Source organism: Hyperolius riggenbachi, chromosome 2 (assembly GCF_040937935.1).
Source record: "Hyperolius riggenbachi isolate aHypRig1 chromosome 2, aHypRig1.pri, whole genome shotgun sequence".
Classification (NCBI taxonomy): Eukaryota; Metazoa; Chordata; class Amphibia; order Anura; family Hyperoliidae; genus Hyperolius; species Hyperolius riggenbachi.
In genome coordinates, this window is record NC_090647.1 from 443,976,675 (window position 1) to 443,997,824 (window position 21,150).

General features: G+C 42.6%; 1 protein-coding gene across 1 annotated transcript in view; it reads left to right on the forward strand.

The window, feature by feature from the left end:
* Positions 1–21,150, forward strand: part of PHEX (phosphate regulating endopeptidase X-linked) — a 297,029-nt gene that overhangs the window by 212,395 nt on the left and 63,484 nt on the right. Inside the window, exons 14-16 of the mRNA XM_068270021.1 lie at positions 4,645–4,748; positions 8,467–8,525; positions 15,956–16,010. Of these exons, the coding sequence (XP_068126122.1) occupies positions 4,645–4,748; positions 8,467–8,525; positions 15,956–16,010 (218 nt within the window). The remainder of the gene's footprint in view (positions 1–4,644; positions 4,749–8,466; positions 8,526–15,955; positions 16,011–21,150) is intronic.

Below are 21,150 nucleotides of genomic sequence, written 5' to 3' on the forward strand. Positions count from 1 at the left end.
TGGACTGCTCTGTAGAGGAGCAATTTTGAAAAGCTTTGGATAAGTTTTTATTGCATTAAGATCTTCTTGCAAATATCCTTTCTGAAACCTGCTTAGATTATATCAGGCCCTGTGTTACAAAGTCTGACTAGTGAGACCTGAGGATTACTGTTACCTTTTCCACTATTGGTCTAAGGATTATGGCCTAAATCTTTATTTGCTGCTGTCCTATGTGCCGGTTACAGTACATTATTAGCAGAAAAGAAGCCTTACAGATGTTTTAATGTTTTTATGCTTGCTATTTGTTTACAGAGATGAGTAGATGAATATATGAATTCAAGGAATGCCATACTGATTAGCGGCGTATACATAAATTACCTAGTTGGTTTATATGTGTTTAAGCTGAGATAGAACCAAGAATCTATTTTTGGTGCAGTATCGGGTGCCAATAATTTCAATGATTCTCAACAGAACCCAGTTCTTACAGCACTGATGGGTAGCAAGGCTACCTAGTATATCACCTTCAAGTGCGGTCCATCTAATGTATGAATATTGCTTTTTTAAACGTTGCTACTGGCTTTTCCCGACGTTCACAAACACACCACATTCAATGCTGTCATCTCATTTTGTCCCGCAGTGGTGCTTCCACGTCCCCTTACAGGGGTCAAAACAGGACTCGACAATCGAATGACGGGAATCAATGCCAAATGCTTTTCTGCTCTCTTGCAGGGAATTATTTGTCATCGGCTAAACGAGATGTGCCTGAGTGCCCATCTGAGCCGGTTCTAACATCATTGTCTCTCTATTAAAGCCCAATGAGCACCTGGGTGCTCCTAGTTTCAGAAAATGTATAAAACGGACCTCACCATGAAGGGGGTTTGTAAATTATGTGGGCTTTGGAGGTGCAGCAGGCATTTACTTACCTAGGAGGGCTGCTGCATAGCCCCCCTTGTGTATAAGGAAGCCTCCATTTTCTCTATTTTCTATCTCTGTTAAAACTCCTGTGGTAATATCCAGTTTCAATGACCTCTGTGATTCATGCCGTGAATGCGTAATGCATGCTGGGAGATGTAGTTCATTGATGGGAGCTATATCTCAGCATGCATCGTGGCTGTCCACAATGTCTCCTTTGCATTCAAGAAGAAAGCAAGAAAGCTAATGTAACTCAGCTAGGGGAACATTTCCTAGGCAAACTGTTTCAGGTCACCTGACCAAATTTGCATAGGAAAGATGACTACCAATGAGTTTTGTGGTTGTGATTATGATAGGGGAAAGGTGAGCACTATGGGGCCAAATGATTGGAAGTGATGCATGATATGGACATATTGACTGGCGTGTGCATGATGTAAGATGAGGGCATACATTTAAATCGGACAAGGAGGAGGCACATCATGTGGGTGTTGGTGGTGGTAGGACTCAAAGGTCTGATGGACTGAGAACTGGCCCTGGCAATGGACCACAACAGGTTTCCGTACTTTGAGGATTTTACCACTACCCTTAGTGTAAAGTTTAAATGCAGAACACATTTTTATTTTCTGTATTTAATATAAAAATGTGTCTTGAACTATATACATCAATAAAAAATAGTAATAAAAAGAAGTGTTCTAGCTTTCAGGCATGTATTATATAACCTCCATTAGTCCTCTAGATATGTCCAGGATAAAAGGGCAGCTTGCATTGCGTGATCACCAGCACTTACTGTAGTACCAAAATGTTTCCCTTCTATTCATTATAAAGACTAAAGGCCCATACACACACCGTACTAAAGGCAACAACGGGTCCGTCGTCACCTCCCGCTGGGCGGGCGTTCCAGCGATAGTCTGGTGTGTGTACAGTCTGTCTGCAGACTGATAAAAAGCTGTTTCTGAGCGATCCACCCTGCGGATCGCTCAGAAACAGCGTTATTAGTCCGCCGACAGACTGTACACACGCCAGACTGTCTGCTGAAAACCCGCCCAGCGAGAGGTGACGACGGACCCGTCGTTGCCTGCAATCAGGCGTGTGTACGAGCCTTAAACCTTTTGAAGCCGCTAGCTAAGCACTGTGCTAATATATCATCTCTAGTAGATGAGAAGAATACTGCACAGTTGGAGACCACAATATAAATAATGCATAAAAGGCAGCAGTCTGACAAAAACTGCCCAGAATTTTATATTCTTCTACATTCCATCAATAAACTATATTTCTGTACATACAATAAAATGTTGGGTGTAATTGCATATTGTATTGCTCTGATATCATTCGAGAATGTGATGACGTTGCTACTGTAAGAAAATTAAAAGGTGATCTAATGAAAGGACATAGAATGCAGGGCTTTTCCCCTTGTAGTTCTAGATTAAAGTTGTATGTAAGGATAGGCCATTTCTCTTTCTCTTAAATGTAAGAATGTTGCATCTGATAAGAGTACAGTATTTATTATTATTATCTGAATACCTAAATACTGTAGCTTTCTACCTGTGTCTGAAAGGGATACCTTTGATACTTGCCTAATTATAGAAATACATCAAATAAAATATAGACTGTATGATGTAATTTAACCAAATATTAAAATTTACATAAATGACAATTTGAAATAACTTAATCAGTTTTTTTTAAAACGGCAACATTCTCAGGAGGCTAGTTAAAGTACACTTTTTGTATTACATGGGACTGCCTCTTACCTGCCCATCCAATAAAGCCTTTTGGAAGTGGTAGCATTGCCCAGAGACGTATATGAAATTGAGGTGCGAGGAAATATGGGCACCTGAGATGGCCGCTGGTAGAATATTGGTAAAATTGCCAATATTATGCTATTAGGCACTATGTAATTATGATAGTAAAATATTGGTGATTTCTACTGATATTTTATTGCCTAACCTGACCCCATTCTAACTTGAACCTTGCCTCTATGGATGCCTAAACCTAACCGGCCCCCCCAAAAGGATGTCTAACCCTAACTTACCCCCCAACCGTTAATTTGTCGGGCACTGAAAATGCCAGAAAATTTGTGGTGCCACCAAAGGTACCCATATTAACCATTTCAGCCCTCAGTTGTTTTTTACCTTATGCATCCAAGCAATTTTCACCTCCCATTCATTCGCCAATAACTTTATCACTAATTATCACAATTAATTGATCTATATTTTTTCTGCCATCAATTAGGCTTTCTTTGGGTGGTACATTTTGCTAAGAATTTTTTTCTTCTAAATGCATTTTAACAGGAAAATTAAGAAAAAATGGAAAAAATTCATTATTTCGCAGGTTTCGTCCATTATAGCTTTAAAATAATACATGCTACCATAATGAAAATGTATTTTTGATTGATTAGTGGCTATACAAACTGCAGCAACAAATAGCGGGTGCAAAGCATGCACTGGTCTCAGAGACTGTAATTGAATAAGTAATGTAATCTGTGCTTACTTGATTACCAGATTCAGAAATTGAAGTGGCTATGAACGCAGTTTTGTGACATAGTTTAGGGCACTCACTATGTTAGAAGACTGATGCTAAAAACCGAGGCACTCAAGAATAAAGCCTTGGTTTACTTGCAAGAATGACACTGAGCAAGAAGTAATGATCTGTAAATGTATTTTATTTTCCATAAACAAGACACTGTGTTTTTTGGTTTATTATTGTTATTGTTTTTTGTGAACACAATGGGCTCTATTCACAAATTAGTACCGCATTCGGTAATGCTCAAAACAGCTGATTTTACTGATCACCTTCCCAAGTTACAATTCACTAAACCTATTACCGCACAGAAAATCAGAGTTCCCGACTAGTGAGATAAATTACCGACTTGTGCGGTATTTACCTCAGGAAATGTCAATTCACAAAGATTTACGCATTTCATTTACCGGGAAAAAATGTTTGGTATTTTTCTCCAGCTCAAAACAGCTGATAACTCGCTCTTCCCATGCTGTCTCTGTGCGGTGGATTGGACAGACAGCCTTTGGGGAGAGCCAGGCAGCCAATAGGGACAGCCACACAGCCTGCTTCTCGCTAAGATTCGATGCAAAGGGGTATCGGGTAGGTCCTTCAGTGTATCAAAGCAGAGGAAGCTGACAATTCTGAGGGCTTTCCTACATTCCTTTAGATGTGTAAATATGTATTCTAGCATACAGAAGAGCTCCCCCTGGTGGCCAAAGCACATCTAAAGGGATAACTGGGATGCACAGGACAGAAAACCTCTGAGTGATACACGCAGCTCTCTGCCTGCCTGCTGCCCTGTAAGCCATGTTATACTTTGTTTTATTGGTACATATTTTATTGTTGTTAGAAAGAGAACATAGTTGGTAATATAGCTTTTTCCACATTGAAGATGAGCCAAATTGGCTACATTTTGTTTTGATAGAATTTCAGTGGAAATGCACATTTTATTGCGAAAATTAAATGAATTGTGAAAATTGCTTTCTCAATTTTACAAAGTTATAAAATGCCTCAATCAACATTCAGAGCCAGTAAAACATTTCTACCTGTAAATGATCTATACAGGATAGGCTATCAAGCAAGTACATACCTGCATTTGCCATCCCAACCAGAACTTTGATGGAGGCCGGTTTTGATGAATGCTTTATGTGTCAGTTCTTTGTACTTTTCTCTATTTTTGAACACCTCATATTATTTTATAAGTCAGTATCAGATTACAATTCTGAATATGCCTAAATTTTTTTTTTCCCAATGCAGTTGAAGTTTTCGGAGTCAGATTATTTTGGAAATGTTCTCCAGACTTCACACTTTCTGTCACAGTCTGATTTCTACTGGCTCAGAGAGAAAGTTCCCAAAAAAGAGTAAGTGATGTTATATTTATTGTTCTTTATATTTTTATCTTGACCTTGTCAATGATTTGTTTTACAGTGGTTTGCAAAAGTATTCGTCCCCTTGAAGTTTTCCATATTTTGTCATATTACTGCCACAGACATGAATCAATTTTATTGGAATTCCATGTGAAAGACCAATACAAAGTGGTGTACACGTGAGAAGTGGAACGAAAATCATACATGATTCCAAACATTAAAAAAAAAAAAACTGCAAATTACAGCTGCCAGTCTTTTAGGGTATGTCTCTACCAGCTTTGTACATCTAGAGACTAAAATCCTTGCCCATTCTTCTTTGCAAATCAGCTCCAGCTCAGTCAAATTAGATGGACAGGGTTTGTGAACAGCAGTTTTCAGATTTTGCCACAGATTCTCGATTGGATTTAGATCTGGACTTTGACTGGGCCAAACACATGGATATGTTTTGATTTGAACCATTCTATTGTTGCACGGGCTTTATGTTTAGGGCCGTTGTCCTGCTGGAAGGTGAACCTCCACCCCAGTCTCAAGTCTTTTGCAGACTCCAAGAGGTTTTCTTCCAAGATTGCCCTGTATTTGGCTCCATCCATCTTCCCATCAACTCTGACCAGCTTCCCTGTCCCTGCTGAAGAGAAGCACCTCCAGAGCATGATTCTGCCACCACCATATTTGACAGTGGGGATGGTGTGTTCAGAGTGATGTGCAGTGTTAGTTTTCTGCCACACATAGCGGCTTGTGGCAAACTGCAAACAGGACTTCTTATGCTTTGCCGTTAACAATGGCTTTCTTCTTGCCACTCTTCCATAAAGGCCAACTTTGTGCAGTACACGACTAATAGTTGTCCTATGGACAGATTCGCCCACCTGAGTTGTAAATCTCTGCAGCTCGTCCAGAGTCACCATGGGCCTCTTGACTGCATTTCTGATCAGCACTCTCCTTGTTCGGCCTGTGAGTTTAGGTGGACGGCCTTGTCTTGGTAGGTTTACAGTTGTGCCATACTCCTTCCATTTCTGAATGATCGCTTGAACAGTGCTCTGTGGGATGTTCAAGGCTTTGGAAATCTTTTTGTAGCCTAAGCCTGCTTTAAATTTCTTAGTAACTTTATCCCTGACCTGTCTGGGGTGTTCTTTGGACTTCACGGTGTTGTTGCTCCCAATATTCTCTTAGACAACCTCTGAGGCCGTCACAGAGCAGCTGTATTTGTACTGACATTAGATTACACACAAATGCACTGTATTTAGTCATTAGCACTCATCAGGCAATGTCTATGGGCAACTGACTGCACTCAGACCAAAGGGGGCTGAATAATTACACACACCCCACTTTGTAGTTATTTATTTGTAAAAAATGTTTGGAGTCATGTGTGAATTTCATTCCACTTCTCACGAGTACACCACTTTGTATTGGTCTTACATGTGGAATTCCAATAAAATTGATTCATGTTTGTTACAGTAATATGACAAAATGTGGAAAACTTCAGGGGGCCAAATACTTTTGCAAACCACTGTATATGAGGTTCCACTTGATCCTGATTCATATTCAATTACTATTAGCTCAATCTTTTCCATTTTGAAAAACCTAACTTAAGGTGGCCAAACATGATACAAAAATTGTCTGATTCAGGGTAGTAGTGACCTAGTGTGTTAAGTTTAAAGAGTAACTGTCAGGCATAAAATCAAAAGTTTATTTTTATCTGGTAAACAAGTAATAAGGATGCTAACTAGGGAATCCTAAAGTTAAAATCACTATTACTTTTCTTGTTGATAAATGATCATTCCCTAATTTACCTGACTCTTATTTTGTACACACAAACATTGGTACACAAAAAGGAAGTTGTAGGGCATGTTGGGTTGTCCTTTTTTGCTTCTCTATTTCCCCTCAGACTTAACCAGCTGAGCGGTCTGGACGAGCTCAGCTCGTCCAACACCGCCAGCGGCTGCCGCTCAGGCCCTGCTGGGCCGATTTTAATGAAATAAAAAGCAGCACACGCAGCCGGCACTTTGCCAGCCGCGTGTGCTGCCTGATCGCCGCCGCTCTGCGGCGATTCGCCGCGAGTAGCGGCGAAAGAGGGTCCCCCCAGCCGCCTGAGCCCAGCGTAGCCGGAACAAAAAGTTCCGGCCAGCGCTAAGGGCTGGATCGGAGGCGGCTGACGTCAGGACGTCGGCTGACGTCGATGACGTCACTCCGCTCGTCGCTATGGCGACGATATAAGCAAAACAAGGAAGGCCGCTCATTGCGGCCTTCCTTGTTTATTCTGGGCGCCGGAGGCGATCGGAAGATCGCCTCCGGAGCGCCCTCTAGTGGGCTTTCATGCAGCCAACTTTCAGTTGGCTGCATGAAATAGTTTTTTTTTTATTTAAAAAAAACCCTCCCGCAGCCACCCTGGCGATTTAATCAGAACGCCAGGGTGGTTAACTAATGCAGCCTGATTAGTTGAAGCCTCTTTCCTTCCTGTTTTCCCCTCCCACACATCTGTTCCTCTCTGGTTGGCCAATATTTCTCATACTGAGACAATGCACTTTCTATAGTGAAGGGTGGGCAAATCAGACAGAGGAGACAAAGGGAGGACATTACATCAGGATTGGCTTCAACATAGTCACACTTAAAATGGGAAATGCTAAGGAGGATTTTCTCTTTTTTTTACTGTAGAATAATCACTAAAATCAAAATGTGGACAGTGCAATACATATGTTATGTAAGTAGAGCAAGTATTTATCTACTTATATATGTGTTTTTTTCTGAGATAGTATAGCTGACAGCTCCTCTTTAAAAGGGGTTCTCGAGTGAGAGGCATCCGGAGGCTGCCATATTTATATCCTTTTAAACAATAGAAATTTCCTTGCAGTTCTGCTAATCTTTCTGGTATTAGTAGTGTCAGAATCACATACCTGAAACAAGCAGCCAGGTCATTTGCATTTTTTCCCCAAAAAAAAAAAATTGTCAGCCTCCATATCCCTCTCACTTCAGGTTATTATTTTTATTATTTATTGGATTTGTATAGCGCAAAAATATTGCACAGCGCTGTGAAATACATAAGATTACAGACAGGGTGACAGACAACACAATACAGGTAGTAAGCAATAAGATACAATAACACAATACAGGTAATAAGCAATAAGGTACACAACACAATACAAGTAGTAATACAATGCCAGATCATGCACTGGAGTGGATGTCCCAGTAGTACAAATGCACATTACCCTGGGTGGAGTGTACAATTGAGTATGATACACAAGGAGAAAGGGCCCTGCCAAAGGCTTACATTCTAGAGGGGGCAACATGAAAGGAGGGAGGCTGCATCGAGATGTTCTCGGCAGAGAGAGTTATGGCAGCATTGAGGTGGGGTAAGCATCCTTGAGGAGGTGAGTTTTTAGGGCTTGTTTGAAGGCGTTGAAGGATGGGCCAACCTGAAGAGCAATGGGAGAGAATTCCACAGGATGAGAGCAGCTCTAGTGAAGTCCTGTAGTCGAGCAAGGGAGTGTGAGATGCGTAGAGTTGTTAGGAGGAGGTTGTTGGAGGAACCAATTGGGTGACCAGGTGTGTATCTGCTGACCAGGTAGGTCCAACATAGGATCTTGAAACTGATTCTGAAGCGTATTGAAAGCCAATATAGGTTCCCTTTAAGAAATAAATGATATAGGCTTGTTACAAGTTGTTGTTGTAATTGTTTGCTGTAAAGATGATTTTAAACAAAGTTTATATTTTTGCACAGGTGGTATACTAGTCCCACTACGGTCAATGCCTTTTACAGTGCATCAACTAACCAAATAAGTAAGTAGCATGTTTTGTCTTTCTCCAGGCCTGGATTTACCGCATGGGAGCCTATAGGCACAGACTTCCTAGCACCTTAGATTTCACCCTCCTCGAACCTACAAACACCCACCAAACTGCACCACAAGTGTGCTGGCTGGCCCAGCTGTCACTTCTCCCTTACCTGTCATAGACGGCTACAGGTGCCCTTTAGTATTAGGTAGCCAGAAGTACCCTCAATATTAAATAAATAGAGGTGAACCTAAGTATTAGACAGCTAGAAGAACCTCAGTCTTAAGTAGCTAGAGGTGCTCCTGACTGAAGGGAGATCTATAGGGAAGGAGGGAGGGGCTTGGGGAGGGGAGGGAGCCGCCTTTCCATCATCAGCCTTATGGTAAATCTGGCCCTGTCTTTCTCTATGCACATTTCTTAAAGCTGATACCCATTCTATAAAGTTATTACTCCCTGCCCGGTCTACCTCAAGTAAATCAGTCTTGACAGTCCCGGGGGTCTGTGTCCCATGACTTGCAGTGGGTTTTTGTTTTCTCTATCTTGAGTACAGAAAATAAATGGTGTTTTTCAGCAGGGTAGGGTGAAAATGGACACCCAGGACTGATTTAGAATCAGAATCAGAATATTTTATTTCGCCAAGCACGACTGGGCCATGCCCGGAATTGGGTTTGGCAAGTACAGGGCAAGTGTGAAAATGAAAAGGACATACAATACAACTACATGCACGCATCAACAATATAAAGATACAGTTACAGCAATTAGTCACTGTCATGATATGACATGAGGATTGTCCATAAACAGTGAGCAGACATGGAATCCAATGACGAACACTTTATTCTGATCCATACATCAGAGAACTTCCATCAATATAGGAGCATACAGCTTTCACCTAGCTGTCCCACACCATAATGACTCCCTCTCTCTCTCTACCAGACAGTATAACAAGCTTAGCAAACAGACATCAAATGTTAGCAGATGATAAGAGCAAGGCCAGTCTGCTAACAGACAATAGAACAATGGCACATGCCCCACCTGACTCCAGTAACTTACAATCAATGCAGAGACATAAGGCCCATACACACGTCGGATTTGCGCGAACGACGGGTCGTTTGAACGTTCCGTCGTTCGCACGTTTCCGCATGAAATCCGGCGTGTGTACAGACTATCGTTCGGGAGATAAGACTGGTTACCAACGATCCGCCGGGCGGATCGCTGGTAACCAGTCTTATCTCCCGAACGATAGTCTGTACACACGCCGGATTTCATGCGGAAACGTGCGAACGACGGAACGTTCAAACGACCCGTCGTTCGCGCAAATCCGACGTGTGTATGGGCCTTTAGCCTAATCACAGCAAACAAACAATGCAGGAATAAAATACAATTAGTAAAAATACAGTCATATTACATATCATACATCACATTCCTCCCCCATATGTTCCTGGACCCCCAGGTGAGCCCATTAGTTGGGTGAGACTGAGGTACAGGTATGTGGCAATTCTGTCCATCTACTCCTTCTTAGTCTAGGTGGGAGTTCATAATTAATTGTCCTTGTCTTTATATGTGCTGGTTTCACTTTTACTCGCTGTCCACATATGATTTGTCCATTCAATTCAAATACAGCCCTCGCTGCATCGTCCGGACTCTCAAACTCAACAAAGCCAAATCCAGGTGGACTCCTGGAGACCCAGATATTGCGCACAGGTCCATATCGGCCAAACGCTTGCCTCAACTCCCACTTGTTGCTTTGGCTTCCCAAGTGTCCAATATACACCTTGGAATTTGTCCTGCAAGCTCCATGGGAGTGGGCACAGTCAGATGAGTCAGTGGTCAAGATATTATTCGACACACGAACAAAATTAACCCCTCTGGCATGTTCTCTTTCCGCTATTGTTCTTAAGAGTGGGGAAACATCTGTGGAATCAGTTGCCACATTCCTGCCAACAGCAGGCTGAGGACTCCGAGCAGTTCCATTGTCTCTGATGACATGTGGGCATGCTGCTACCAGGTGCTCAGTCGACCCACAGCCAAAGCATGACTTCCTCACCTGGTTGCTTCTATCAGCTGAAGTGGCAGAACTCCTCTCTGGAGTGGTGGGCCTGGGCTCTACACAGGATGGTGTCCTGGATGCTTCACAGACACACCGATCCTCTGGTAGATGACACACCTGGGACCGGTTCTCCACAAACTGATCGGCCAGCTTTGCAGCCTCCCTCATTGTTAGAGGCTTGCGATCCAGCACCCACATTTTCACCTTTGGAGGACAGCAGCTCAGGAATTGTTCTCTCAAAAAATGTTCTTTTAAGTCCTCCAAAGTCCTGACACTACTGCCCTGAATCCACTGATTAATTATGTGTGTCAGCTTCACTCCAAATTCAACAAAAGAGTCTTTTGAGGTCTTAAACAAGGATCGGAAAGACTGTCTGTATGCCTCTGGAGTTTTGGCATACCGAGCCAGCAATGCCCGTTTCACTTCCACAAAGTTAATTCTTTGCTCCAGAGGCAGCAATTTAAAAGTGTCACTGGCACGCCCAGTCAGCTTTCCTAACAGGATGCGATGCCACTCACTGGTTGGAATACAGTGTGTCTCACAAATGAGTTCAAAATTTTCCAAGTAGGCATCAATTTCCTCTTTACTTTCATCAAACATGGGGAATAAGGAATACAGTCTGACAGTGTCCATGTGTGGCTGTGACATTCCCCCCTGAGATCGGTACACATTCTGTGCCATCATCTCACTCAGCACTCTGAGCAATGTGTGAAGCATGTCCTCACCTCTGGCAACACCTTCCTGGGTCTGTTCCTGAGACTGTTCCTCCAAGCCTTCATCGGTCTGCACATCTCCACCTTCACTTGGTGCCTCACCATTACTGGCAGCTTGTATCCTCTCCATCAAAAGTTCCACAAGCTGAGGTTTCTTCAGCCCATCAGGATGTAAGCCCCTCTTACGGCATAATTTCCGAAGGGTAATGATTTTCAGCTCCTGCAGCATCTCCTCCATGCTTCTGGTCTTCCAAAGTCTGCTCTGTCCCAGCACTGCTCACCAATATGTCATGATATGACATGAGGGTTGTCCATAAACAGTGAGCAGACATGGAATCCAATGACGAACACTTTATTCTGATCCATACATCAGAGAACTTCCATCAATATAGGAGCATACAGCTTTCACCTAGCTGTCCCACACCATAATGACTCCCTCTCTCTCTCTACCAGACAGTATAACAAGCTTAGCAAACAGACATCAAATGTTAGCAGATGATAAGAGCAAGGCCAGTCTGCTAACAGACAATAGAACAATGGCACATGCCCCATCTGACTCCAGTAACTTACAATCAATGCAGAGACATAGCCTAATCACAGCAAACAAACAATGCAGGAATAAAATACAATTAGTAAAAATACAGTCATATTACATATCATACATCACAGTCACATTTGAATACATTTACATAGCAATATGCTTCCATGCAGTCAGATTTAGAGTTCTAAGAGTTCAGGTAGTTTACGGCTGAGTGGAAGAAACTGTTCTTGTGCCTTGTGGTCCTGGTGTAGATGGATCGGAATCTCCGGCCTAAAGGGAGTCTACTGACGAAGCGAAAGCCTGGGTGGGACGGATTGTTAGCTATTTTTTTAGCTCTGGAGCGCAGTCTTGAGTTGAAGATTTGATCAAGAGAGGGGAGTGGTTTCCCGATGATTCTCTCCGCTGATCTGATGACCCTCTGCAGTTTGTGTCTGTCGCTGGCGGAGGAGCCAGCATACCAGACCAGGATGGAGGAGCAGAGGACAGATTCAATTGTGGCTGTGTAGAAGCTCGTCAGAAGCTCGCTGGCCATACCGAACTTCTTCAGTTGGCATAGGAAAAATAGTCTCTGCTGGGCCTTTTTCTGGGTGGAGGTTGTGTAGGCTTTCCAAGTCAGGTCCTTAGAGATTGTCATGCCGAGGAGGCGTGTACAGGGAACATTCTCAACTACCATGCCATCAATGCTGATCGGGGGTGGAGTGATGGCTAGAGTTGGGCCGAACCTCCGATTTTCGGTTTGCAAACTTTCGCGGAACGTTCGGTTCGCGTTAAAGTTCGCGAACCGCAATAGACTTCAATGGGGATGCGAACTTTGAAAAAAAAAAATTATGCTGGCCACAAAAGTGATGGAAAAGATGTTTCAAAGGGTCTAACACCTGGAGGGGGGCATGGCGAAGTGGGATACACGCCAAAAGTCCCCGGGAAAAATCTGGATTTGACGCAAAGCAGCGTTTTAAGGGCAGAAATCACATTGAATGCTAAATGACAGGCCTAAAGTGCTTTCAAACATCTTGCATGTGTATACATCAATCAGGTAGTGTAATTAAGGTACTGCTTCACACTGACACACCAAACTCACCGTGTAACGCACCGCAAACAGCTGTTTGTGTAGTGACGGCCGTGCTGGACTGGTGCGCACCATGGCGAGAGTGCAGGTTTTGGTGGCTTTACAGCCCATATGGTCGCCTGGCTGATGTAGCTGAATGACAGAACAGTGACTGTCCAAGCTGATCAAATTTGGTCTGACCACAATGAAGCAACGACCTTATTATCTTTTGTGTGCCCCCCGAGACACTCATCTAGGCGCCGGTCATTGCTTCATTGTGATACGCAAGCCCCTTCACCACGGCAAGGTAATGATCACGAAGGGGAATGGGCGATTGTACATGCCTTTTCTTTTGCTGTTGCAGCTGCCCGCAGTGCAGCCAGAAAAATTAGGCAGTCATGTACACGCACCAGAAAAATTATTACAGTGGCCGCTGCTAGCAGCGGCCTAAAAAATTCAGCAATCCGCCTGGAGTCCCGGACACTGTTGGTGGTGGCGGAGAAGAACAGAACTGAACAGAACAGGTATGCAGTGGCGGGTTCACTGAACAGAACAGGTATGCAGTGGCGGGTTCACTGAACAGTACAGGTATACAGTGGCAGGTTCACAGAACAGGTATGCAGTGGCAGGTTCACTGAACAGAACAGGTATGCAGTGGCGGGTTCACTGAACAGTACAGGTATACAATGGCGGGTTCACTGAACACAACAGGTATGCAGTGGCGGGTCCACTGAACAGATCAGGTATACAGTGGCGGGTTCACTGAACAGAACAGGTATGCAGTGGCGGGTTCACTGAACAGAACAGGTATACAGTGGCGGGTCCACTGAACAGAACAGGTATGCAGTGGTGGGTTCACAGAACAGGTATGCAGTGGCAGGTTCACTGAACACAACAGGTATGCAGTGGCGGGTTCACTGAACAGGTATACAGTGGCAAGTCCACTGAACAGAACAGGTATGCAGTGGCAGGTTCACTGAACACAACAGGTATGCAGTGGTGGGTTCACTGAACAGATATGCAGTGGTGGGTTCACAGAACAGGTATGCAGTGGTGGGTTCACAGAACAGTTATGCAGTGGCAGGTTCACTGAACAGGTATGCAGTGGTGGGTTCACTGAACAGGTATGCAGTGGTGGGTTCACTGAACAGGTATGCAGTGGTGGGTTCACAGTACAGGTATGCAGTGGTGGGTTCACAGAACAGGTATGCAGTGGTGGGTTCACTGAACAGGTATGCAGTGGTGGGTTCACAGTACAGGTATGCAGTGGTGGGTTCACAGAACAGGTATGCAGTGGTGGGTTCACTGAGCAGGTATGCAGTGGTGGGTTCACAGTACAGGTATGCAGTGGTGGGTTCACAGAACAGGTATGCAGCCAGGAACAAGCTAAGCCTAACTAATCTTTCCCTATGAGAGACAGTCTGCAGCAGCTCGCCCTACTCTCACTAATGCAGGCACACGAGTGACCGTAATGGCCGCCGCTGCCTGCCTTATATAAGGGGGGTGGGGCTCCAGGGGCTAGTGTAACCTAATTGGCTACACTGGGCCTGCTGACTGTGATGTAGAGGGTCAAAGTTGACCCTCCATGTGCATTATGGGGCAAACCGAACTTCCGCAAAGGTTCGCTTGCGGGACGCGAACGCGAACCACGGAAGTTCGCATGGAACCGTTCGCAGGCGAACCGTTCGGCCCAACTCTAGTGATGGCATGTTTCCTAAAGTCTACAATCATCTCAACCGTTTTTGCAGTGTTCAGGACTAGGCCGTTCTCCTTACACCAGTGGCAAATTCTGTCAACCTGAAGGCGATACTCCTGCTCATCATTCCCATCATTCCCAGAGATGAGGCCAACAATGGTGGTATCATCCGCAAACTTGATGACTTTGATGGAGTTTGCAGTGGACCTGCAATTGTTCGTGTATAGGGAGAATAGGAACGGCGACAGTACGCAACCTTGAGGGGCCCCTGTGTTGGTGGTCCTTGGTTGAGAGATGATAGTGCCCAGTTTGACGACCTGGGATCTGTCGCTTAGGAAGTTTACAAGATAAAAAATGGGCAGGTAATTATAACTTTACAGGAGAAGAGGATGTGTTGAATATGCAATAAACGCTAGATATCAGCTTTAATTTTATTTGTCTAATAATGGACTTGATAAACCCACATGATGACATCTGACATCAAATATTTAGGCCCTAATGAGAGATGGGGATTAATAGGGCAATATTAAATAGATTCTGTGTTCAGTTTTCTTAAAAGGTCTGCTGATGCTGGACGAGACTGTATTGTGTTCCTTAGCGCAAGCAAGCATTAAAGTGTACCTGAGGCGATATGACATGATGAGATAAACGTGTATGTACAGAACAAAACATATTAATAACCAGGCTGTTATACTTGTTTTATTTTGCTGCCTGAAAGAGTTAATTTCCAGGTATGGAAGTGACAGTTTCGGCCTTGTCAGTACCTACTTGGGAATATTAGTAAACCTCACTGATAAGCAAATTATAGCCCTAATTGTTTTCCTGGCAGAATACAACTTCTGAGGGGAGAGCTAAAAAAAAAAAAAAAAAAAGTTGTCAATTTTTAAATATAAAATATAACCCTAGGATACTTTAAAAAGTCATTTTTAGGAGTAGGAGGATAAATATAATTGTTTATCTCATCCGTTTATTTTCACCTCGGGTTCACTTTAAACAAAATCTGAGGGGAGAGGGATGTGGAGGCTGCCATATTTATTTCCTTGTAAACATTGCCAGTTGCCTGCCAGCTCTGTTGTGCTTCTGGCATAAGTAGTGTCTGAGTTAAAACCCTGGAACAAGCATATGGCTAATCCAGTAAATCCTTAGTCAGCAGAGTCAAAGTACCTGATCTTCTGCATGCTTGTTCAGGGTCTATGGCTAAAAGTGTTGAGGCAAGATCCGGAGGACTGCCAGGCAACTGGTATAGTTTAAAAGGAAATAAATATGGCAGCCTCCATATCCCTCTCACCTCGGGTTCCCTTTAAGTGTATCAGCATGTCTTGAAATTCTGTATATTTTGTACAAGGACCACTTTTTGTACTGTTTTTACTTAAAACTTTTTCTTTCTGTTCATAAAGGATTTCCAGCTGGAGAGCTCCAAAAACCTTTCTTTTGGGGAACAGGATATCCACGGTATGATTAATAGACTGAAATATCTAAATATATCATAAAGACTATGAAAATATATTTTCAGACTGAAAAAATCATGAAACCAAGTAAATACTATCAAAGCCTTATAACAACACATCTGCACTGCAATGCTATTTAATTCCGAACTTGTAAATTCTAAATTAAAACAAACATCACATGAAACTGGGGAGCTTCCAACACCCTAATTGTTATTTTGTTTATTGGGATCTGCTTGAGCTTGAAACAGAGAATTTGTACTTGGTCCTCAAACTTATTTCTCCAAAGCACTACTTAACATAGCTAATCTAAATGTAAAACATGCCCCCTACTGCAGTGTGGCTACTTCCTGCTTTCATGGAAGCAGGCATAGGGTTAACATCATGTGTTTACAAATTAGCTGCTCTGTCAGGGCAGAGGAGATTCCTGACCTGAAACAACTGATAGATCTTGTTACAACTTGTGATTAGGCACAGATGAGGAGAAATTAGACAGACAAAACTCCTTAAATACATACAGGCTGCATTACTCTATGTTTTCCTTCTGTCCTGTGCAAGAGTTCAGGTCCACTTGAAAGCATTTATATACTTTTCCCCCTTACCACTGTGTTTTACAGAGTACATCACTCACTATATGTCCATCAAAGGTGCCCAGAATCTAATCCCAACCACAGCCATAGTCACGACATGATTTCAAGCAATTTATCTTAGAAAAACGCGTACATCAAAAAAAGGCGTCGGGAAAAAAGGGAGCGTGGTGTAAACGATAAGCAGTATTATTGTTTATAAAAATATTGTGTAGAATTTTGTTTACAAATAGTGTTTTAACAATTTATAAATCATTAAATAATGTGTATGAAATCGGCAATTCTTAAAATGTTAATCTTTTCTGTTTGTAAACTGAAACGTATAATTACGCTTGTTAAAAAAAAGTAATATTTGTTTAAACATTATAATTATATATAGTTATGAATAATCTTGATTTATCGTTTATTATCATAATAAAATGTGAAAATATTGTTTATAACAATGATATTAATATAAGTACATTCATAATAACTGTTGATTAGTATTATGAAAATCGTACTAAAACTATACCTAACCCTACTCTCACACAGAACCCTCCCTGTACCTATCCCTAACCCCTAGACCCCCTGGTGGTGCCTAAACCTAAGACCCCCCTGGTGGTGCCTAAACCTAAGACCCCCTTGGTGCTGCCTAAACCTACGACCCCCCTGGTGTTGCCTAAACCTAAGACCCCCCTGATGGTGCCTAAAACTAAGCACCCCAAAGCCCTTCCTGTACCTATCCCTAACCCCTAGACCCCCTGGTGGTGCCTTAAACTTAAGACCCCCCTGGTGGTGCCTAAACGTAAGACCCCCTTGGTGGTGCCTAAACCTAAGATCCCCCTGGTGGTGCCTAAACCTAAGACCCCCCTGGTGGTGCCTAAACCTAAGACCCCCCTGGTGGTGCCTAAAACTAACCACCCCAATGCCCTCCCTGTACCTATCCCTAACCCCTAGACCCCCTGGTGGTGCCTAAACCTAAGACCCCCCTGGTGGTGCCTAAACCTAAGACCCCCCTGGTGGTGCCTAAACCTAAGACCCCCCTGGTGGTGCCTAAACCTAAGACCCCCTGGTGGTGCCTAAACCTAAGACCCCCTATGGATAATAATGTTTTACAAACATGAATAAATAAAAAATTTAAATAAAAAAATTTAAATAATTTTTTTGGGTGGATAGTAATGTTTTAGAAATGTTTTACAAATAGTGATTGTAAAAAATATATTGCAATTTACGTTAGGTACTGATCGCTTTATTTTGTGAATAATAATGTTTTACAAACAGTAAGGGTTAAAATGTTAAATAATGTTTTAATTAAATAGGATAAATATGTTTAGTTTTATTATAAACGTTATTCGTCACAGGCTCATTTTGTAAAGTTAAATCATCACAAGCACAGTTATAAAACATTAAAAATCTCCGGGCGCCGTTTGTAAAACGTTAATAATCTCCGGCGCCCTTTTTTCCCTGTTCGCCGCCCATTAAACGATATTTATGATGGGAGTGAATGGGGCGCCCTTTTTGTCCACTTGTCTCATGCGCCCAAATCTCCTGCTTCCGAGAAAAAGTACAGGCCTGCTGTGATTTTTTTCACCAGAACCAATCATTTATGCTGACTTTGAAAATTAGTTCATTTATTTTCCTTTAACATTTATGGTTAAAAAAAAAAAAAAAAAAGAAAAAGAAAAAAGGAAAAATAAAAGAAATGTAAAGCTATTGATTAATTTTTTTTTTCTTGGCAATTAAAAAAAACTTTCCTCAAAAAATTTACTTACAAAGTAGCTGGCTTAAGTTCCACTGTTACATGGTTTGGCCTCTTCCAGGCTTACCTCCGCGATCTTCAGGAGACAGTTTGCTGCATTATTGCATCCCAGTGGCTTCAGAGTGTAGGGGGTTATGCATGGAGCCAATCACCCCTCTCCCATTATTCCCTTTAGGAAGGGCATGTGGCTTTACGGCCCCATCCAGGCCTCTGTCCAGAATTTTTGTGTTATTTAAAAGGGTGTGGCTTTATGTGGTGTACTGTAACACAATATAATGCAGGGTCTAGTGACATACAGTGCAGGGGTTTGTGACAGGACAGTGAAACATCCTGTGTTGTACGCTACAAGGGGGAGGAGTGCTCCAATGGTAAGGTCAGCCTCAAGACAGTAGGATGCTATTGCTGCTGTTGGGAGGAGTCAGGTAATGCACTTTAAATGAGGCGGGGTGACACCTGAATTTGAGAAATTACAGGTGTGTGAGTGTAAGGAAGTTAGGGAAGTGCACAATGAGAGATGAAGCCATAAGTCTTTAAAAAGGAGAGGGAGGAAGGGGTTAAATATATAAAAACATACCCCAGTGTCTGCTCACTTGTAAGGGCTTTGTCTTTGACATGAGAGTCCGGGGTTCGAATCCTGGCTAGGGTCAGTACCTATTCAGTCCTTGGGCAAGACTTCCTAACACTACAGCGTGGCCCCTTGATTGCACCCTTAGTGGCTGCAGCTCTTGAAAGCTTTGAGTCCAACAGGAGAAAAGCACTATACAAATGTTAGGATTATTATTATTATTACTACTTTTTATTTTTGAAGTATGCTAAATCTTTATTAAGCAAGATGAACACTTAGAAAATATGGCAGCCTTAAATCAGGACTAAGTTAGGAATGCGTTTACAGTGTAAACAGGTCATACTGTGCAGGTTATACCTTGTTCTATATTTCTGGTATTTGGCAATAACAATAGGGCTTTGGAGAGAACAGCATAATGGAAATCTAAGTCCACTTTAAAAACACCGCAGAAATATGGATTGTTATACACAGCTTATTCCAGTTAATGAAACAGAATTGAGAGCCATGCAACGAAATCACTCACAGGTACACTGTATAAAAGAGAAAGGATAAAGGGCAATTATTGCACAGTGTGTGCGACTATTCCAGGAAAGTGAGATAAAACACTGCAAGAAGAGAAATGATACAGAATATTGATGTTTAGTAAGCCTCTATAAATGTGTAATTTGTTTGCTTAATATTATGGAAGGCTTTACAATCTTGCTTTTTTTACTCTAATGAAAAAGAGCTTAGATTTTAATATCCCTACTTTTCACCTTTAGCAAACATAACCGTTGTGGTGTAAAAGGCCTAATGAAGGCACGCTGCCAATGTTTCAATTTTCCAACTTCCCAATTAAGTACAAAGGCTTCTCTAAGAACCTGAAATGATTGTTGCCCTCTTTAGTTCTGACCTTATGAAAAATTAACAATAGTAACCTTTTCTTTAAACAGCTCAGGTCAACATAAATGCTCTATATTCCTAGCAGAAAATGCCACTAAGGCACACAATGATATATTTGACAGTTTTTTAAAAAGTCAAATGTCAGTGTTTATCTACATTATATAAAAAAAGGTCTACAATTAGTATTTCCCATACAGAATGTGATTCAACATCATTTCAGAGAAACAGGAAAAACAGAATATATATTCATATATCATATTGTTATACTAGTAATAGGGGAGGACACTGAAGGGAAATTGCAAGCTTTTAAACTTATTCCCAATCAATATTGTAGTGTAACGATTGGTGTCAGCGAGAACAGATATCTCTGATTATTGGTGATCTGCAGTATCACCAACAATACAGATGCTATACCTGATTATGTGTGATCTGCAGAATCACCAATAATACTAGTATATCCAGAACCAGGACAACCAATGTAAGGACAGGTGTTTGGTGCAACAGTAATGATAGAGATACTTGCTCTCCCAGAGGAGCTGGGAGAGAGGAATATCTCTATATAACAGAGGTGTACTAACTCCAGCAAGCTGGAGATGCAGACAATAGTGAGATAGTTCACCCGAGGAGTGGGTAGTAATATGTTGAACAAGTGTACTGATCATCCGAGGAGCGGGTGATTCAGACTGTACTGAAGCCACTATCACCTGAGGAGCAGGTAGAGAGGATATTACCGTAGTGACTATTCACCTGAGGAGCAGGTGATAAAGACTACTGCAGCTACTGACCACCTGAGGAGCAGGTGATTCAGACTGTACTGCAGGTACTGACCACCTGAGGAGCAGGAGATTCAGACTGTACTGCAGCTACTGATCACCTGAGGGGCAGGTGATTCTAGCAGAGGATCTCTCACCAGTGACTAACTCACTGGCGAGGACAGGAGAGTCAGACAAGCAGGTTTGGCAACGAACGGACAGAGACGGTACAGAGACAGGAAGCTAAATCAGAGTAGTGTTTCAGGCAGAGTCGGCAACTATATCAGATAGGCAAAGGTACAGGATCAGTAAGCAGAAGAATAGTCAAGCTAGCAGAAGGCCATAACAAATAATACAATTCAATTAGTACTTTAAGCTATCAACAGACTCTGGCTAAGTGTGGATCCCCAGCTCCTGCTGGTTCTAAGCACACTTTGGGATCTGACTGAGTCTGAGTGCTAACACGTAGCATTTGCAACAGCAGACGCGGAGCAACTGACAGGCAGGTCCTATATATACCAAACGCGCTCCACAGCGCTGCCCCAGTCACTCAGCCAATCCGGAGCATAGCTGGAGTCAGCTGACCGATTGATCAGCTGACTCCCCTTCTAGGTGCATAAAGG